An 18,041-nucleotide genomic window follows, 5' to 3' on the forward strand; every position below is an offset into this window, starting at 1 on the left:
CAGTGGAATGTCTGTGTGTCAGCAGAAGGAGCTGACCCTCCACCCGCCGGGCCGGCTCCAGCTTTCCTCTCCAAGCTGGGTGGCCACCGAGCTCCTTTGCCAGGGCCCTGGCTGGGGCGAGGGCCCCCTGCTGCCCCCCTACAATGCCACGGCTCCCGAGGCCCATGGCCCTGGGGCTTTAGGGGCAGAACTGCCGTGTTCCCGGGGCTGGCGGGAAGCAGGACGAGACCAAGCTTCCTCCCCTCCCCCAACCGTGTGGTATATCTGTCCCTTGGTGCTCACGGACACTTCCTCCGTGAAGCCCTCCGTGAGGCCTCTCGAGGCCCCGCTTCACCCTGTCACACGGTTAGGGAACCTGACCGCATGCTGCCGATCTGCTGAGAGGGAGGTGGTGCCCGTGCAGGCTGCCTCGGCCTCTGGATGCAGAGCGGGCGCTGGGGGAGCTTGAGATGCCTGCAGGGGCCGGGGGGCTGCCTCATGTCTCCCCACAGGTTCCTACGGGTCAAGGCGTGAGACAAGGAGGCCCTCCAGCGGAACAGGAGGAGACCAAGCCTGGGTGCCCTGCCCAGCCCGAGGGGGGAACCCTGGCCCTTCCTGTGTGGCTGGGGGACAGGGCACTCCCGGGTCCCAGCTTCTCAGGAGGAAGTAAGGCTTCTGAAGGCAGGTGGGGGTGCGAGAGAGAGAGGAGTGACTCTCAGAGAAGTCCCCAGAGGTCACCGCCATGACCCCCCGTGCCCTGGTGTCGAGGGTGACCGTCGCCGGTGGCGTAGCAGTTGCTGGCCACCTGCTGACCACCCGCAGTAGCCTCTGTGCCAGGCACTTCCGGGGCTGGGGTCGGACCGGGCCCACTCACACGTGGACAGGCGGACCCGGAAGGAGGTCGTGCGAGCTGGCGGACGGGCAGGGGGGCCGCAGGCCTGGGCTCGGCCTCCACCTGAAGTCGGGTGTCACGTGACTGCTTCGGGGCTGGGGGGCAGAGGCTGGTCCGAGGACCCTGATGGCCGAGAAAGCAGCGTGGGAGCCAGCAGGTGGCTGCTAGGGGCCTGGGGGCCGTGAGCAGGACCCGCCGGCAGTCGGACGGCCCCTATCGGGCCCCAGCTGCAGGGCCAGGAAGGTGCTGGAAGGAGGCCTCTCTCCAATCTGCCCCTCAGCCCTAAAGCCCTCCTCGCCATCTCCCGCCCCGCCCCCTCCCCCCCCCCCCGGGGCAAACGTCCCTCCTGGCTGCTTCCACCCTGGACGTCCAGAGCCCAGCCCAGACCAGGAGGTCAGTTTTCAGCCTGGGGTCCACCCTGCCCCCACGCAGGCCCAGGAGAACTGCCCCCCAATGTCCCTCCCACCCTGTCCCAGGGCCGCCGCCGCAGCGCTATTTCAGGAGCAGAGGCCAGGCCTGGTCTCCAGCCGTCCCAGCATCAGCCTCAGAGCGAACCCATTACCCGCCTTGGCCCTACCTGAGCTGAGGGAAGGAAAATGAAAACCACGGTTGTTTCCAAGAGCCCAGCTGCCATTCCTGCCTGCAGCTGCCCCGGGCCGGGGCCAGGCCCCCTCCTCTCACACACACGGGCCCCCCGAGAGCCCAGGATGGAGCAGCCGCCATCACACACGCTCTCCTCCAGAGACCAGACGGCTGGGGGGCGTCCAGACCCCGCCCTGCGCCAGGGAACCCAAGGCCTGGGCTGCCCCCGGGAGGACACGGAACCGCACCGGAGGCCCCCTGCACATGTGTGCATGTGTGTGATGAGCCCCTCTCTGCGGCCTCCACTCACTCCCCTGGACTGTGTGAAGGCCAGGGTGAGGCCGGGTCCAGCCCCGGGGGGTGCCTGAGCCCTGGAATGCTGACACACCCCCGCCATGGGTACGGCCCCCGAGGCCTGGCTCTCCCTGGGGACATCTGAGCTTCCTGGGAGCAGCGAGCGCAGAAGGGGCACACGGACAGCCCGGAGCTCGTGCTGTACTCAGTGGAGGGGAGATGGTGAAGGCAGAGTGACGGGGAGGCTTCCTGGAGGAGGTGAGCCTGAGCCGGCCTTCGGACAGGTGGGGGTGGGGCGTGGTGTGAAGACGGACTTGGAGGATTTGGGGGGCAGGTGCAGGGTTGCTGGTGCAGAGGCAGGAGAGGCCTAAGAGGGGTGAGTTCCAGGTGAGGAGTTTGGCCAAAGCCGTGTGCCTGGGCCCGGCCCACAGCAGACGCCCCGCCGGCCTGAAAAAAGCAGCACACGGACGGCCCACTTCCAGCCACCCCCAGCCTGCTGGGCCCCCTCGGCCACTCCTGCTGCTGCCCTCTTCTCACCCGGAGGCCAGACCTGTTCACAGAGCACTGGGGTCATGGAGGCGGCGCCCAGGTCCGGCTGGGTACCCGGGGCCAGGCAGCACTCACGCCGCCTCCCAAGGTGCCCAGGCTGCAGCTGGCAGGGCTCCTGTGGCCTCTCCTGCCTCTGAGGCCCTGAGGGCGCCCGTAAGTCCTCAAGGCCACCTGCCACACAGACGGAGCTCCGACGTGGCCACCGTGCACGTAAAGTGCAGGAACAGTTTCTAAGCCACGGGACCTCCAGTCCCCGCCCTGAGCTCCCCCGCCTCCCCCAAGGCCTTGACACAGGTCTCATCGTACAGGCATCTCGCGGGATCTTTTCAACTGTTTCCTCTCCAGGCAGAAGGAACTCCCCCCTCTGCATTCTGGTGCGGCTCCCACCCCACCCAAGAGCTGCTCCGGCCAGACCCCAGGGAACGGGGCACGATGGGATTCGACCACGGGATCTGGGGGAGCCCAGCCACCCATCGGGGTCGGGAGCAGCGAGGGGATGAGAGGATGGGGGTGGGAGGCTGGAGAAGATACTGGGCACGGTGGGGAAGGTGCAGCCCCATTACTGTTGGGAGGGACAGAGATAAGAGGCCGCAAGAGACACAGGCAGCAGGAGAATCCCATTAGCATGGAAGAGGCCTGCGGGGACCAGTGGTGATAGACGAGGACTCTCCCACCTGCCAGGCGGAGAGGCAGGGCAGACGGCGAGGGGCCCGGCCCACCCCACCAGCCTGCCAGCCCCTCTCCAGCCCGGCCAAGGCGGGGCTGCTTCCACTTTCGGGAGCCACACAGACAGCGGAAGCGTCTGCCTTCCTGAGGCCACGGGCCCCGGCGAGCTCCGAGTCACCCCTTATGGCCCCCGCCGCTCAGCTGCAGCCCCTGGACCACTGGGAAGCAAAGCTGGGACCCCTGCGATTCAGGAGGAAGGTGGCTTCCTGGAGCCTCCGTTTCCCTGGCCGAGAAGCCCTGGCCTCCAGGATGGGGGCAAGATCCAGCCTGACTCCTCTGCTGGGTCCCCTCCATCTTCTCTGCCTAGGGCTCGTCCTCCCCACGGCTGCTGCCCCAACCACAGGGTTCCCGGGGTGTCGAGATTGCTTCCTCTCACTGAGCCCCGAGTCTGAGGACTGTGGCCTCCGAGGGTCACACCTGGGCTAGGTCAAGGCTCAGGAATGGGAAGCCGGCCTTGCCGCCCCCGAGTCCAGTCCTGCAGGCCTCACGGGCGTCCAGATGGTAGCCACTCAGATGCCTGCAGGCTGCACATCCTGGGGTCTCCTCCCGGGAAACCGTCCAGGGCCGGGTCCAGGCAGGCCCTGGAGGGCAGGCCTCCCGTCTCCGTCGCTGGCTGGCTCTCACCGCTGACTTTGGGGGCTATTGTCTTTCCTGCCTTGGCCGTCCCCAGAAATGAACTACCACAATCTGCTCCCTAGCGGGATGAACTGGCCAGTCGGGAAATAAAAGCTTTGAACTCAGCACGTCTGACAGAGGAGGCCTGTGGCACAGACACCTCGTCGGAAATGGTACCATCCTGCCTGGAGGGATCGCAGCCCGGGGCCAGGCCTCCTCACTCGTGTCCGGAGCACAGCCAGCCAGAGGATCCGGCCCAGGGAAGGCCCCGATTCCAGCCCTCACAGGAATGAGGCCAGGGCTGTGAAGGCCCAAGTTCACTCACGCTGGGATCCACGGTGCACGACAGGCCCACCGGGCCACGTCTCCGGCCTCAGTCTCTGCAACTGCAAGGGCAGGTCGCTCAGTAGATACTTGCTGGCGCCCCTCTGTGCCGGCACTGCTACAGTGCTGGCCGTGCGGACTGAGCTAGTAGCCCGCCCCAGCCCCCGCATGCTGGCAGGCGACCCCTAGACGGGGCCTGAGCGCTGGCCTCGGCGGGGCCTGGGGCCGGGGGGCCCACGACCTCGCTCTGGGTTTCATCCCTCCCCCCTGCCACCCCCTAGCTGTGTGACCCTGAACGCACTCCTGCACCTCTCTGGGCCTCCGGCTCCTCGTTATAAAATGGGGGCTATGGGGCAGTGTGAGCGCTGAGCGGCCAGGCACACGCATGGCGGCTGCAGCCGGAGCCTGGCGTGGAGTGTGGGCTGGAGCAGGCCGGGCGGCCTTCTTTCCCTCCGCACAAGAGTCCTGCCACCCTTCCCGCTCTCCTGAATTGGGGAAGCTGGGTTACCCGGGAAGTGCAAGAGTCCTCCTAGCACTAAAGGCTCCCGAAACTCCCCATTTAGGGGGTCTTGCCATCGGGGGTGGGGACCAAGTGTTGCCACAGCAGGAGGATCAGAGAAAGCCCACCACGAAGGGCCGGGGGAAGTGCCGACAGGACCCACCCGTCCAGGGCGCCAGGATGAGGGTCCCTAGCAGCTCCCCTTGCCCTCCTCCCCCATGGCCACAGGACAACACAGCTGGCCCGGGTCAGCCCACGCCCTCCCAGCCCAGGGCTGGAGCCCCAGGGGCTTCCTGATCAGGGCCCGTCACTTCCCAGGCTCCTGCCTCTCCCTGGGGGACGGTGAGAACCTGGCAGCAGCCGGGCCGGGTGGGTGAGAGAGAGAACCCTCGTCGGGTGGGGACGCTGCTCAGCTGCTTTCCCACCCGGACCCCGACGGGACAAGTTCCACGGCAACGGCCGAGTCAGGCGGGGTGGGGGGCACCACCCCACCATCCCGCACCACCATCCCGGGGGTGGTGCGCGGCCATCCTGAGCACAGGGGCCTTAGAGCGGCCCCTTTCACCCTTGAGAAGGGTCAGTCCCATGGCGGGGGCCGCGCCGACGTCAATGCCGGACCCCCAGGGGCTATGGGGCAGGGACGCCCCCACTGTCTCAAAGCCTCGATCCCCCGTGGGCTGCTCACAGACCCCCGTTAACGACCCCAGCTCTGTCCTGGATGCCCCACAGCCAGGGAGGAGCTGGGTGTGGGGGGCGGGAACAAGCCGGGCCCCCAGGCGGGAGCCAGCCGTTTTCATGTTGGGCTGAGGACTCCCACCCGACAAAGGCTGCTCCCTGCCCAGCAACCCCCCACCCCGCTTTCCAGGCCCCTCCTTTTCTCCTGGAGCAGGGGTGGGGTGGGGGGTGGGGGGGGCGGGCAACAAGGGTGGGAAGAGTGGAACCGCCTCAGGCATAATTCCACCCACCCCGCACAGGCCTGGACCCAGGAGGCCCCACTCGAAGCCAAGCCTCGAGTCTCCCCTGCAGAGACGCCCTGATTTCCTCCAACCAGCGGGATTAATTTCCCCCTCAGAACGGGACCAAAAACGTCCTCCCCATTCCAATGTCACTGTGGTCATCAGGCCACACCATCTGGCCCGACGGAAGGACTGGACCCACCTCCCAGATGGACTGAGCATCCACCTAGCCAGCAGTGGGGGGAGGGAGCAAGGAGAGGGAACTGGGGGGGCCTTGGGGCGGGCGGAGACCTGTCATGGTGCCCCCCAGGCCTGAAGGGGGTCCTGGTCCCCCCAGATCTCCAGGCTCATCCCTGCAGACCTTGGTCAAGAGAAGGCAGGGAGGCTGGGGACGAGGGCACGTGGCCCGAGGCCAGGTGGGGAGGGGTTCAGCTCAGGTTGGGCCCCCTCTTCTCTCCATCCCTGGCGCCCCCTGAAGCCAGCCTGGGGAGTGGGAAGCCTGCCACGGGCGCTGGGCCATGGGCCTCAAGGCATTTCCCCCGCTCCCCTCAGGTGCCCTAAGGGGCAAGGGCATTATAAGTACCACTTTCCAGAGGAAGAGGCTGAGGTTCAGAGCGGCCCAAGGCGCTGAGCTGAGGCTCGTCCTGGGCCCCGCTGACACCAGAGTCAGACCCTGCCGTGCCCTCCCCAGAGCAGCTGACGTGGAAAGCTGGGTGGCCCTGGATGAGAGCTCTACGGTGGAGCCCACGTTTCTCCCCAGGGCCCGCCACCTCCATAAACCACAGGTCTGAGCCCACCTGCCCTCGGGTCTAGGGGGGAGGGCCGGCACCTGTCAGAGGCCATGCCCTAGCGGGGTGGCTGGGAGACCAGCAGTACACATGTGGCCTCACCTGGGTGATGTGTCTGCCCCGAGGCACCTGCCCCCCAGGCAGAGGGGAGCACGGCTCCTGCCCAGCACGGCCCCCCAGAACATGACAGACACACAGTCTGGCGACTCTCCCCGGGTCGGGGGCAAGGCGCCCTCCGGCCAGGCCCCCGTGCCAGCGCTCAGAGTCTTATCGCGGCGAGTAATCACTGGAGCAGTCTCTGGGCTCACCCCACCGGCGACTCGGCGCGGCCCCGCGTGAGAGCGGCAGAGCCATCCTGTCCTCTGCCGTAACATCCTGACTTCCCGTCGGCTCTGCTTGCACTAGGCCAGCCGGCCACTGCCAGAGCCCCACTCACTCGCCGGAGCTGCGATTCCAGGGGCGGCAGGGCTGGCAGGGGGACAGAGGAAACAGCAGGCGCTTGGCTCTCAGCAGAGCCCTCCCGGCCACGCGGTGACTCGGAGCCCCAGCCATCCCAAACACGCAGAGCCAGGGTCAGCAAGCTCCCGGGGGGCCGGGGCCGGGGAGGGGCCGGGAGGGAGGAAAGGGCAGGCGCGGCGGGGCGCAGGGTCTGAGGGCCATCCCTCCTGCCTGGCCCCCTCCCTGGCCGTATCGCTGGTACCCCTGCCTTCGGCCAACAGCCAGCTGGCAACCACCTTGCCTGTCCTTGGGACCCTCTGGATTAAGGGATTCCAAAGCGTCCCAAGGAACGCCGTCAGGGCCAGGCCTGCTGACCCTCCGCTGTAGCCAAGTTGTGGACATCTGTTCCAGAACCGCATCTGGCCACTGGGCCCCAGGGCAGGACCCGGAGCCCAGAGCACAAGTCAGAAGACGCCCAGCCCCGGGGCAGCCCCGGCATGCCCCCCACCCCCAGCCAGGGCCTGGCCTGAGCCCTGGACCTGGGAGACCCGGGGCCTCCCAGGCACCAACGAGGGGCTGGGCTGCCCAGCCGCAGGTTCTGGGGGCCGAGGACCAGAAGGGGCAGGGAACAGGAAACCCGAAACCCAGCCCCGATCTGTAGGCCACTGGGCTAGGGACGCCTCACGGCAGGGACGCCGGATGCAGAAGGAGAGGCTCAGAGAGGCCGCGAGGGCAGCAGCGTGCCAGTGGCAAACGTGAGTGGGGAACGGGACGCTCCACGGGCACCTCCCGTGGGTCGAAGTGGGAGACCTCCACGCAGGAGCACGTGTCTTGTGTGCAGACATCCCTGGGGCTCGCAGAGGCGGGGAGGCTGGGGGCAGGTGAGGGGGCCTGAGGCCCATGGGGGGCCTGCCCTGGGCCTGGCAAGTTCAAGGCCACCGATTCCTTCCCGACACCGGTGCAGCCACCCCCACTTTAGGGGGTGCTGACAGGAGAGCGGACACAGGTCTGGGGAGGTCTACTCCTCCCCCCAGCTGCACCTGCACTCGGTGTGCCCTGGGGCGGGGCTGCAGGCCTTGGTGAGTTCTGTCATCCATTTCCCAGGGGCCCATTTCATGGAAGGGGAAACCGAGGCCAACAGCAGGACGAGGGTGGGTGACGTCGTCGTCTGGCTCCTGCTCGGCCCCCTCCCCAGAGGCACAGGGTCCCCAGGTCCCGGGCTGCGAGCCACAGGTCACTGCCGCCTCTCCGCTGCGCTCGCCCCCTCCCCCAGCCTCGCCGCTGACGAAAACACGCCGGAAGCGAGCCCCCCCACCCCTGTTCGCAGACCGTCTCGGCCAGGGCAGGCTCCCCCGGCGCCCAGACCCCCAGTCCAGTGGCTGTGCCCCCGCCGCTGCCCCCAGCCTGAGGAAAAGGCCTCTGGCAAAGCTGGAGACAGTGTTCTGAGATGACCGCAGCTGTCTGATGCTACTCTGGGGAGGGAGCGCAGATGCCCGCCGGCTCACAGCCCCTGTGCTCTCAGGAGGGCCAAGCTGCCCACCCAGTCCTGGGGTCGGGGGCCAGGCAGGGGCGGCGCAGGTGCAGGAGGGTGCGGGAGATGGGGGGAGCGGCGTGAGCCCCGCATGCCCTTCCCCGCCTCCTCCTGGCCTCAGCGCTAACCTGTTACCCTCTCTCCTCTCCAGGAATTCTCCTCTGTCTGTTCTTGATTTTGCTCACAGCCTGCCAGCGGTGGTACACGCCCAGAGCTGAGGACCTCAGCCAGCCCTCGGCAGGGCAGGGCGTCCCCGGTGTCCCCGTGCAGCCCGGCCACACGGCCCGCCCTCCGTCCCTCACGGGGGTCCTGCAGCTGCACGCAAGTCAGCTGGCCGCCCCCTCACCGCCCGCCGCCAGCTGCATCTTCCCCGAGCAGAGCAACCTCCCTCTCCCTGCACGGCCCCCAGGTGCTCTCCACCCACATCAGGCTCTCTGACTCCCCCAAGGCTAGTTTCAGGAGCAACGTGTGGACTCTCCAAAGGTGTGGGGAGAGGTCGGGCGGGAGGACCCCAAGGAGCTGGGCATCACCACCCAGCACCCCGAGTGGCCCTCCTCGAGCAGCCCGGGGTGGGGGGCAGGCGGCCCCAGGGGTCGGCCAGGGCAGGGGCACTGAGACCAAGGCCAGGCAGTGGCAGCGGGCTGGCCGGGGGCCGGGCCAGAGACCTACCTTGGCAGGTCTTGCCATCTCCCTGCAGCTGGTGGCCGGGGGGGCAGCGGCAGTAGAAGCCACCCAGGGCGTTGCGACACTGGCCCTCACAGCCGCCATTGCCAGTGGCACACTCGTTCACGTCTGCGAGGGGGGAGACACGAGTGAGCCCGGCACAGGGCCAGGCGGAGCTCAGGACTCCCACGACAGGATGACACGGCCCGGCAGAGACGGGCCAACCTCACCCCCAGACAGGCCCCACGAGAGCGGGAACCGGTCCATCGGCCTGTCCACAGCAGGAGGGCTGTGCTGCCAACCAGGTCCTCCCCGCACCCGGGACCAGCAGCCCGGCCTAAGGCATTCCAGTGCGGTTTGGCAGGGATGCCACACGGGGACAGCTCGGCACAGGAGTGGGCCCTGCTCCCCACGAGCCGAGTTCCCCCCGAGAATGGCCTCTGCGTGTGTTCCCATCCAGCTGCCGGTTTGCTGGGGAAACCAGGCCTCCCCCAGCACTGAGGCCAGAGGAGTCCCCACTGTCACCCTCACAGCTGTCCCCAGACCTGGTACAGCCCCAGCCCTCACCGCTGGGCCCAGATCTCCCCCCACTCTCTGGTCTGTTGGGATCGCGTGGCACGTGAGCCAGGCCTGGACAGGGCGCTGGGCTCTGGTGTGCAGGGCGGAGCAGGCAGGAGACCCCAACCACGAGGCCACCTTGCTGAACACACAGCTCCCCCGGCCCCTGCTCAGCCTTTGTGGGTGCAGGGTCATGGTGCTTCCCCTGGGACGGGGCATGTGGCCAGCTGGAGTGCCAGACACCCGCCTGGGGCTGGTGGCATCATGGCCTCACACACCCAAGCCCACCAGCCGGGGCCTGGAGGACCCAGGTGCCTCGTTTCCCAGAACACCTCACGGGTGTGGGGTGACAAGGGGACCAGGCACCTCTGCCCGCCCCCAGACCCACACTGTGCTACCTGCACGAGGTCTGAGGGGCTCTGCCCTGTTCTCCCAGCCTTTCAAGGCCAAAGGCAGCGGCTCTCCTGGTCTCATGGGGAATATGACCTGGAGCCGAGCGGAGACCCCAGTGAGCCACAGGCCTTGGACGGCCAGGTGCCAGCGCAGCTCAGCGGGTGCAGCTGCTGGAAGCGCCACCCTCGCCTGGAGGCTCGCAGCCCAGACACACAGGGGCTGCAGCCCCACCCAAGGCCAAGCCCCCGCCCCCGGCTTCGGCGCTCATCTCTGCTGACACCTCCTCGGGAGGGTCCCCGGGAGACCGCGAGCCTGCCTTAGGCTGCAGGGGAGGCCACGGTCCCACGGGAAAGGCGGTGCTGGAATGCCGCCGTCAGCCCGGGCCTGCAACGTTAACATCGGGAATTGTCTGGGAATTCCTAGAGAGTTAACACGGGGCGAGACCGGGTTCACCCCAGCCCGGGGGTCAGAGCCGGGGTGCCCAGGGTTTCTCCACCAGCCCCACCAGAAGGGAGCAGCCAGGTGCAAGCCCCCCGAAGCCCCAGGGCCGGTCCTGATCTTTGGGCTGTGCCCCAGGCAGCAGGGAGGGCAGGCGGCCACGCAGCGGGGCCGCAGGCCGAGGGCGCCCTCCTACAGCTGCTGACACGGCAGGGTCCCCAGGGCCCCCGCACCACCGCCAGGGCAGGGTCAGCCTCACAGCTGCCTCACAGCGCCGCGCCCTGCCCTGACCCCACGGATGCCAGTGACGGGGCCACTGTGGCCTGGAGCCTCAGGGAGTCCTACGCCTGCAGAAAGGCCCCGCTGGCTGGCAGGGCACCGTGGGCTGCAGCGCCTGGAGCTCACAATGGCACCTGATGCGTCCCTCCACCCGCAGTCTGGACGGCATCCTGGGGGCGCCATGTCTGCCTGGCCCGCACGGCCGCTGCCCCCCGGTATCTGCATGCTGGGTACCGAGCCTCAGCACCCTGGCAGCCCCCCCCACCCCCTGGCTGAGCTGAGCCCCTTGCGTCTCTGCACTGGGGGCTGCTCAGCACTCGTATCTGCTCACAGCTGGACCGCGCCAGCCTCAGCATGGAAACTGGGCCCCATCAGCCTCAGGGTCCCAGGGCCCAGCCCAGGCCAGGCAGGCAGGGGGCCTCCCGGAGAGAAGCAGAGCGGGCAGGGGGCTGGCCCTCCCCGTGACCCCTCCCCAGGCAGTGGCAGCCCAGACTGAGAAGGAGGTGACCCTGCCCAGGGCCAGGGAGGAGCCGGGCAGATTCAGCAGGCTCCCCTCTGCTGACCACCTGCTGGGCACACAGCTACGGGTGAGGGGTGAGGGGTACAGTCGTAAAGAACCCGCCATCCTGGGCAGAAGGAGAGCTCGGGGGAGGGCCCAGACTCTGCACATCAGGTTCAGGTCACCTGCTGGGGCGGGGCGGGGTGGGGGGGGATTGATCACCTGTTTAACTCCCCACCCCCAGCAGCTAGAGGCTGTGCTTTTCACGCATAGCACCTATGGACCGGCACCACTGTACCCGCAGCCCCTCCAGAACCCAAGCCTCGTGCGCACGGGGCCTTGACCTCGTCGCCTCCTTGCTGTAACTCCAGCACCGAGGACAAGCCCGCACAGGGCTGTGGAATGCATCTGTAAGAGTAGGTGCCCGCGGGTGCCTCGTGGGTGCCTGGGGAAGGGGTGGAAGGGACTCCCTAAATCCTTTCTGAATCGGTATGGCTGATTCAAAAACCAAAGTAAACAGCAGATCTTTCAGGCTGGGGGCAGCTCAGGGTTGGGGGGCAGCTGTGTGCCCTGTGGGTACCCCAGAACAGTCGGCAGCCCTGCCAAGGGCGGGGCCAGCAATGACCCCTCCCCGGCCAGCCTCAGGGTGGGGGACAGGGCACTGCCGCAGACCAGCAGCCAGGCCTGGGCTGGAACCCCCGGGGAGGCCAGTGGCAGAGGGGCCTGGAGCTCCCTGCACAGGCCTGGGAAGGAGAGACAGAGAGACAACCCCCTTTCCTTCCTGCCCCAAGACCGGGTGTTTGGGGCTCCAGAGCTGGGTGGGGAGACCAGGGCTACCTGGGGGCTTCTGGGAGCAGATCCTGGGAAGTCCTGGCCCAGGGTGGCGTGCAGCACAAACCTACTTCTAGAATGATCCATCAGTTCACCAGGGACCCCAGCGCGGGACACCCTGAGCCAAATTCCAACGGCTACTCCCGGCAGCCCCACCCTCCCCACAGGGGACCCAGCTGGCTGGCCCTCAGGGACCCCATCCAGCTCTGGCCCATCATCACATGTGAACCAGAATTTGACGGGGGCAGTGGCACAGCCCAGGAAACCACCCGGGGTCTGACTGCCTTTCTTGCTCATGAAGCCAGTCTGGGGCGGGGAGGCAGAGGGTGACCGGGAGCCCAGTGGCCTGGTCGCCTGATGGGCCCAACGCTCCAGCTTGTCGCAGGGGTGGCCTGAGCCCAGGCAAGGTCAGGAGGTCGACGGCCAGGTCCTGGCCTGCCCTGAGACAAGTCTTTGCCTGGAGCTGCCGCTGGGGCCTGTCTGGCCGGTGGCGGAGAGTGCTCTGCTCCAGCAAGCACTCAGGAGGCAGGCGCCCCGAAACCCTGGCCTCTTGGGCAACCAGCGCAGGACCACCCCAACCCGAGGGAAGGCGGCGTTTCCGGGGGTTCCAGGGTGCATTCCTCCCATTTCTGCAGCGAGGTTGCAGGGCGGAGTGGCCTCTGGCCCTCAGGCCAGGCCTCTGGTGAGCGTGGAGTGTGGACGCTGACCCCCAGAGCTGGCCCTCCATCCTTCTCACCCACCCCCTCCCCACACAGAGCGAAAGGCCGGGCTGAAGCGCCCTGAGGGGGAGGCGGCTGCCCCAGCCCACTCCCTGGGGAGGACTTCTGCCAGAAGACCATAACATCTCCCTCGACGAGGCCAAGAGTCCCTGCGGGACCCGGCAAGCCCACTGCAGGCATCTGCCTGAAAGAACCTAAACAGGGACTTGGACGCACGTCTGTGCAGGCGCGGCCACAGCAGCGCAGGTGGACACAGCTCGTGTCCATCGACAGACGAGGGGATAAGCCCACGTGGTCCAGCCCTGCCGCCGGACAGCATTCGGCCACAGAAGGGAGCACAGCGCAGCAGCGAGGTGAACCTCAGAAACACGCTGCTCGGTGAGAAGCCAGACACAGAAGCCTCATGCTGTGTGATTCTGTTTAGAGGATACGTCGGAACAGGCAAATCCACAGAGACAGTGGATGAGTGGAAGCCAGGGGCTGGGGGTGGCGAGGGACGGGTGGGGAGCGGCTGACTGATGGGTCCGGGGCCCCCTTCGGGATGAAGTTCGTGGAAAAGGTGGTTATACCACACTGTGGACGTGCTTGATGTCACTGAACTGCACGCTTCAAAGGGGTCGATTTTACGTCGCATGAATTCCACCTCAATTTTTCGAAAGCGCTCCTCAGACCGGCCCCCACACGGCCGATCTCCAGGGATTCGGTGCAGCAGGAAGGGGGTGCCTGGGCCTCGGCTCCTGGACAGCTCTGGCCCCGGCACAGGGCCCTGCCTCGGGCTACAAAGGCCCTAAGTAGTCAGCGGCCACCCAGCCTGGGCGAGGGCTCCGGAGGCCTTGGCCTTCCAGCTGACGCAGCCACCAGGGGCTGCAGAACGCGGAGCATGCTCTCCTGACCCCGGCGGAACATGAGGGGCCCCCGGAGAGAGGCGGTCTCCACAACCCCCTGCCCGTCCACCAGCAGCCTGGGTGTGACAGTGAGGCTCTGAGGGTGACTGCGAGCTACACACGAGGCTGGAATCAGAGCCCAGCCCGGCCCGGTCTGGACGGCCAGTGGTGGGCCTCCGAGTCCCCCAGGTGTGAAGCGGGTGAAAAGGCACAAGGTTCCAGGGGAGGGCACAGGGCAGGCCGAGGGACCCCCGCGCCACCTGTGAGGATGAGGAAGTCTCACCCTGAGAACGGAAGCTGAGACCACCCAAAGGGAGGCCGCCCAGCGCACCAGGCCGGGATGTGGCCAGGCCTTGGCTTCGCAGACAGTCAGCCCTTATCCCCGTCCGCCCACCTAGGCCTCAGGCTACCTGTCGGGAGCCAGGATTTACAAGGCCCTGCCTGCCGAGGAGGCCAAGAACCCTCCCTTCCTGCAGCCAGGTGTCACCCAGACAGGTCAGGGCTGCTCCCAAAATCTCAGCTGGGAGGGCTGACGAAAACCAGCTGGACCGGAGTCAGCCATGCGGGGCTCCAGACACAGAGACAGAGGAGCTCGATGTATGGGGGGGAGCGGGGGGTGCAGCTCCCCAAAGGCCCTGAGCTTCAGGGGGCCTGGAGAGGCAACTCCCTGGGGAAGCCCACTGAAGGGCAGGAGGTGCAACGTCTGGGGAGAGGGGTGTCCCGAGCACCCCTGCGGCCAGCACAGGTCACCGGCATGGGGAGCCCCCTCCCCGGCCTGCCGAGTCCATCTCCCCAGGAATGTTCCCCCCAGTGCCCCCCCCAGTGCCCCCAGTCCGGGAGGCCGGACAAGTGGGGCTCCCTGAGTGAGCTTGCTCTGCAGGCCGACAGCTCGGCACCCCGGCCAGTGCAGGTCTGGGCCTGCCTCGGAGCACGCACACCCCGCCCCACCCCAGAGTCCCCCTTCCCGGGCACCGACTGCATGTCGTGGGCAGGGGTGCGGCCTCCGAGACAAGTGAGGCAAGGACCCTGCAGGGGCTCTGAGCCAGCCTCGGGGGACAGATGCCATGGGGGCCACAAAGCAGCGACAAAACACGGGACTGGGCTGGGCCCCTCGCCATCAGCCTGTGGGGGAGAAGGTGGCTCCCAGCGAGGACCAGGCTGGGAAGGCAGGGGCATCGGGAAGACGAGGCAGGCAGAGGAGGAGGGGTCCGCAGCAGGCTGGGCTGGGGGCAGAGCTGCAGGAGGGACCTCAGCTCTGACCTAGCGGAGCTGGAAATTCACCTGGAGTCAGGCAAGCGGCCCCAGGGTGTCCGGGCCACAGTCAGAGGTGCTGGTATAGTGTCCTGGGCTGCAGTGACAAAGGATCACAGATCTGGTGGCTTAAACAACAGAAACATATCCTCCTTTGTTCTGGGGATCACGAGAACAGAATCAATGTCACTGGGCTGAAACCAAGCGTCAGCATGGCCAAGCTCCGTCCTGAGGCCCGAGGGGTGAGCCTCCCCTTGCCTCGTCCACGAGCCGGGGCTCCTGGCCTCGTGGCCGCATGGCTCCCACCCTCACATCCAGGCCTGGACAGCAGTGCCCTCCACCCTGCGCTCCCCTCAGCCAGAAGCTGGGTGGGGCAGCGCCCAAAGCAGGGCTGGGGTCCCGAGGGCACGGCCTAGGGCCTGGGCTGGCTCGGCCTCTTGGCCGCTGGGTGAACACGGCCCATCGCAAAACCCCATCCCGAAAACGGGCAGAGGAATGAATGCAGAGGACGGCTAGGGGATCCGAGGGACCCCTCGGAGAGGACGGATCCCTCGTCGGTACTTAATTCCATTCGAGTCAGAAATGAAAGCCCAAAGCAGCATGACCCCAGGCCCGGCCTAGGACCCAGGCCCACACAGCCAAAGCCAGACCCCAGCGCACTCTCGCGGCCGCCTGGGCCCATTACAAAAACGCAGAGGCCCCAGAGGGCAGCGCAGAACCCCCTCCTCGCGCCTCCCCGCCTCGCCGTGCGGCCAGGCCAGGACCCGCCTCAGCTCGTTCCAGAAGCTCCCGGACCACATTCCCTCCCGGCTCCCTGGCTCCCAGGGAAGAGTCTGCCAGGTGGGGCGGGGACCAGAGCCGATAGCCAAGGGCAGACCCACCCCTGCCCCCGGCTGAGGAACAGTTACCATGGAGGACCTGCCCAGCATCCTTCTGACATCCATCAAGGTGCAAATGTCTGAAACAAGCCCCCAGCTCAAAAAGCTGTCCCACCACAGTCCACCCTCCCGCGCAGGACGACAGGATCCCAGCGGCGTGGGAACCGGCCGGAGCAGGGCTGTGGCCAGCGGAGACGGCTCGGCTCAGCCTGTCACAGAGGGAGCAGCCTCCCTGGTCTGGGCACTGATTTCGGCCACGTTGGTGGGCCACCCTGTGGGTCAGTGTTCAGCCCCCCACCCGCCAGGAGTTCCCAGGACAGGGAGTGGGGCCTGTCAGCCCCCATGTAACCTGGAGCCCTGTGTGAAGAGCCCGTTTCCAGATTGATCTCCACCACCCTGGTCCAGAGAGCCCCCAAGGTGCAACCTGGGGCAGAAAACGTCACACGGGCTTTATGATGTTGCCGGGGAAACCGGAAGGTCCAAAGCTGTTTGACGGAGGGAATTAAGTTCGCAGTTGCCCTCTCGGATCCGGAGCAAAAGCAGGGGTGGGACAGACTCCTGTAAAGACAAGACGCCTGCAGCTTCCACCCAGCACACACCCCAGGCTTCCCGGCGCTGCCCTCTCTGCAGCCTGGGGACGTCCACCCACCGGAGCAGCCTGCAGCCCCACAGAGGACGACCAAGAGGACCACCCACTGCTCAGGGACCACGCAAGACCCACCCGGCCCGGAGCGGGCAGCACGTGACCTGTCGTCCAAAATGGGACGCTCCGGAGAGTAGACGAGGCCCCAGCAAAAATGACCCAGGAAAATAGCATAAACCATGCAGATGCTCCCAAGAACATTCCGGAACGCCGCTGGCCTGCTGGGTGCCGGTGGCAGGGCTGCAGTCGGCAACAGGGCGAAGTGGAATCACAGCTGCCAATGGGCTGACCTTGCAATAGGGGCGTGTCCTGGATGATGTGGGCAGGTCCAGTGTCATCACAGGGTCAGAGAGTCAGAGTAGAGAAGTGAGGGCGTGAGAGGCGCCTCACTGCGGGCTTTGAACGTGGAGGAAGGGGCCACGAGCCAAGAACCTCAGGCACCCCTAAAGCTGGAAAAGGCCAGGGGCAGCCTCTCGCTCGGAGCCTCCAGGACGAGCCCGCCCTGCCCCCAGCTGGACTTGAGCCCAGCGAGACCCATGTTGGACTTGTGACCTCAGAACAGTGAGAGAATAAATGTGTCTTAATCCCCTAAATCTGGGCGACCTGTCACGGCAGCAAAAGAAAACTAACAGTCATCGGGCAGGTGTCACCTTTACAGCTGGAAAGAACGAAAACTACTTTAGAGAAGAGTTCTTCACACTGCTCCAGGGCTGCAACTTGCCCTTGGCCAAGGGGCATCCCGCCCAGCTGGGCCAGCCCTGGGAGGCGCACCCCCCCACCCCACCCCCGCCCTGGGAGGAGCTGCTCTGTAAGCCTGCTGCCACCTGGCTGGGTGGTTATCTCTCTCCTGCAGCTCAGAAGTCCGCCAGCCGGGGCAGCCAGAACATTCCAATGCAATTCCCATCATACCCCACCCCAGCTCAGCGCAGGCCAGAGGGATGAGCGGCCCACACATCACTCATCCACACCCACAACAAGCATCCACCGGCGTCCAACACCCCCGCGAGGACGTGCCGTCTCTGCTTGCAGGGCCCCACCAGCCGGGGGGGCAGGGAAGACTTCCAGGATGTGGGGAGAGGGAGCCCGAGAGAGCAACCCAAAGGGAGAAGCACAGACAGGAAAACCCGGGAGGCCTCCTGGAGGCAGCGTCCCCAGGGCCGACACTACGCAGGCTGCAAGGAACCCTTCAGTCCCTCCAAGGGGTGCTGCTGGGGCAGGTGCAGGAGATGAGGCGGCCTGCGTCCCACTGCTCCAAGGGGCGCTGCTGGGGCAGGTGCAGGAGACGGGCGGCCTGCGTCCCACTGCTCCAAGGATAATCGCTGAGCGCCAAGCCCTGTCCTGGGGTTCGTGGAGAGTCTGTCATCTAAAGGAGCCCCATGGGTCCTCCTGCGCAGGACGGATACCCTGCAGGGCAGCCATCCCCACCACCATCCTGCTTTGCTGGCTCGGAAAGCGAGGGATTTATCATCTGTTTGGCTAAAGCGAGGCTTTCTCATCTGGACCCGTCTGAAGGACACACGTTTCCCGCCCACCCTCACCTGGACAGCAAACAACCTGGCTCAGTGCCCCTCCCTGGTGGCAGCTCAGCCTCGGGGGGCGGCCCTCCTGCCGTCGCCTCTCCTCTCTCTCTGTCTCTGCCTCTCTCTCTGGACACTGCCGCCCTGGCATGGGCTCATAAATACACATGTGACTCCTCGGCCTCCTTTCTCATTTCCTTCTAAAACTTAACACCTTAGAAGACCTCTCTCTGCCTCTCTGCCAAGCCTGCCGCACCTGGAAGGTCTGGAATGAACCCAACTCCGCCCAAGGCCAGTGCCTGGGACCCAGCGGCT

The 18,041-nt window shown here is 66.7% G+C and overlaps 1 protein-coding gene across 1 annotated transcript in view; it reads right to left on the reverse strand.

Annotated features, from left to right (window-relative positions):
* Window positions 1-8,699: 8,699 nt before the first annotated feature.
* Window positions 8,700-18,041, reverse strand: part of LOC307196274 (multiple epidermal growth factor-like domains protein 6) — a gene marked incomplete at its 3' end in the record, with an annotated part of 47,361 nt that continues 38,019 nt past the window's right edge. Inside the window, exon 5 of the mRNA XM_079941081.1 lies at window positions 8,700-8,965. Within this exon, the coding sequence (XP_079797207.1) occupies window positions 8,700-8,965 (266 nt within the window). The remainder of the gene's footprint in view (window positions 8,966-18,041) is intronic.

The sequence above is a fragment of the Stenella coeruleoalba genome (assembly GCF_951394435.1).
Source record: "Stenella coeruleoalba genome assembly, chromosome: 1".
NCBI lineage: Eukaryota > Metazoa > Chordata > Mammalia > Artiodactyla > Delphinidae > Stenella > Stenella coeruleoalba.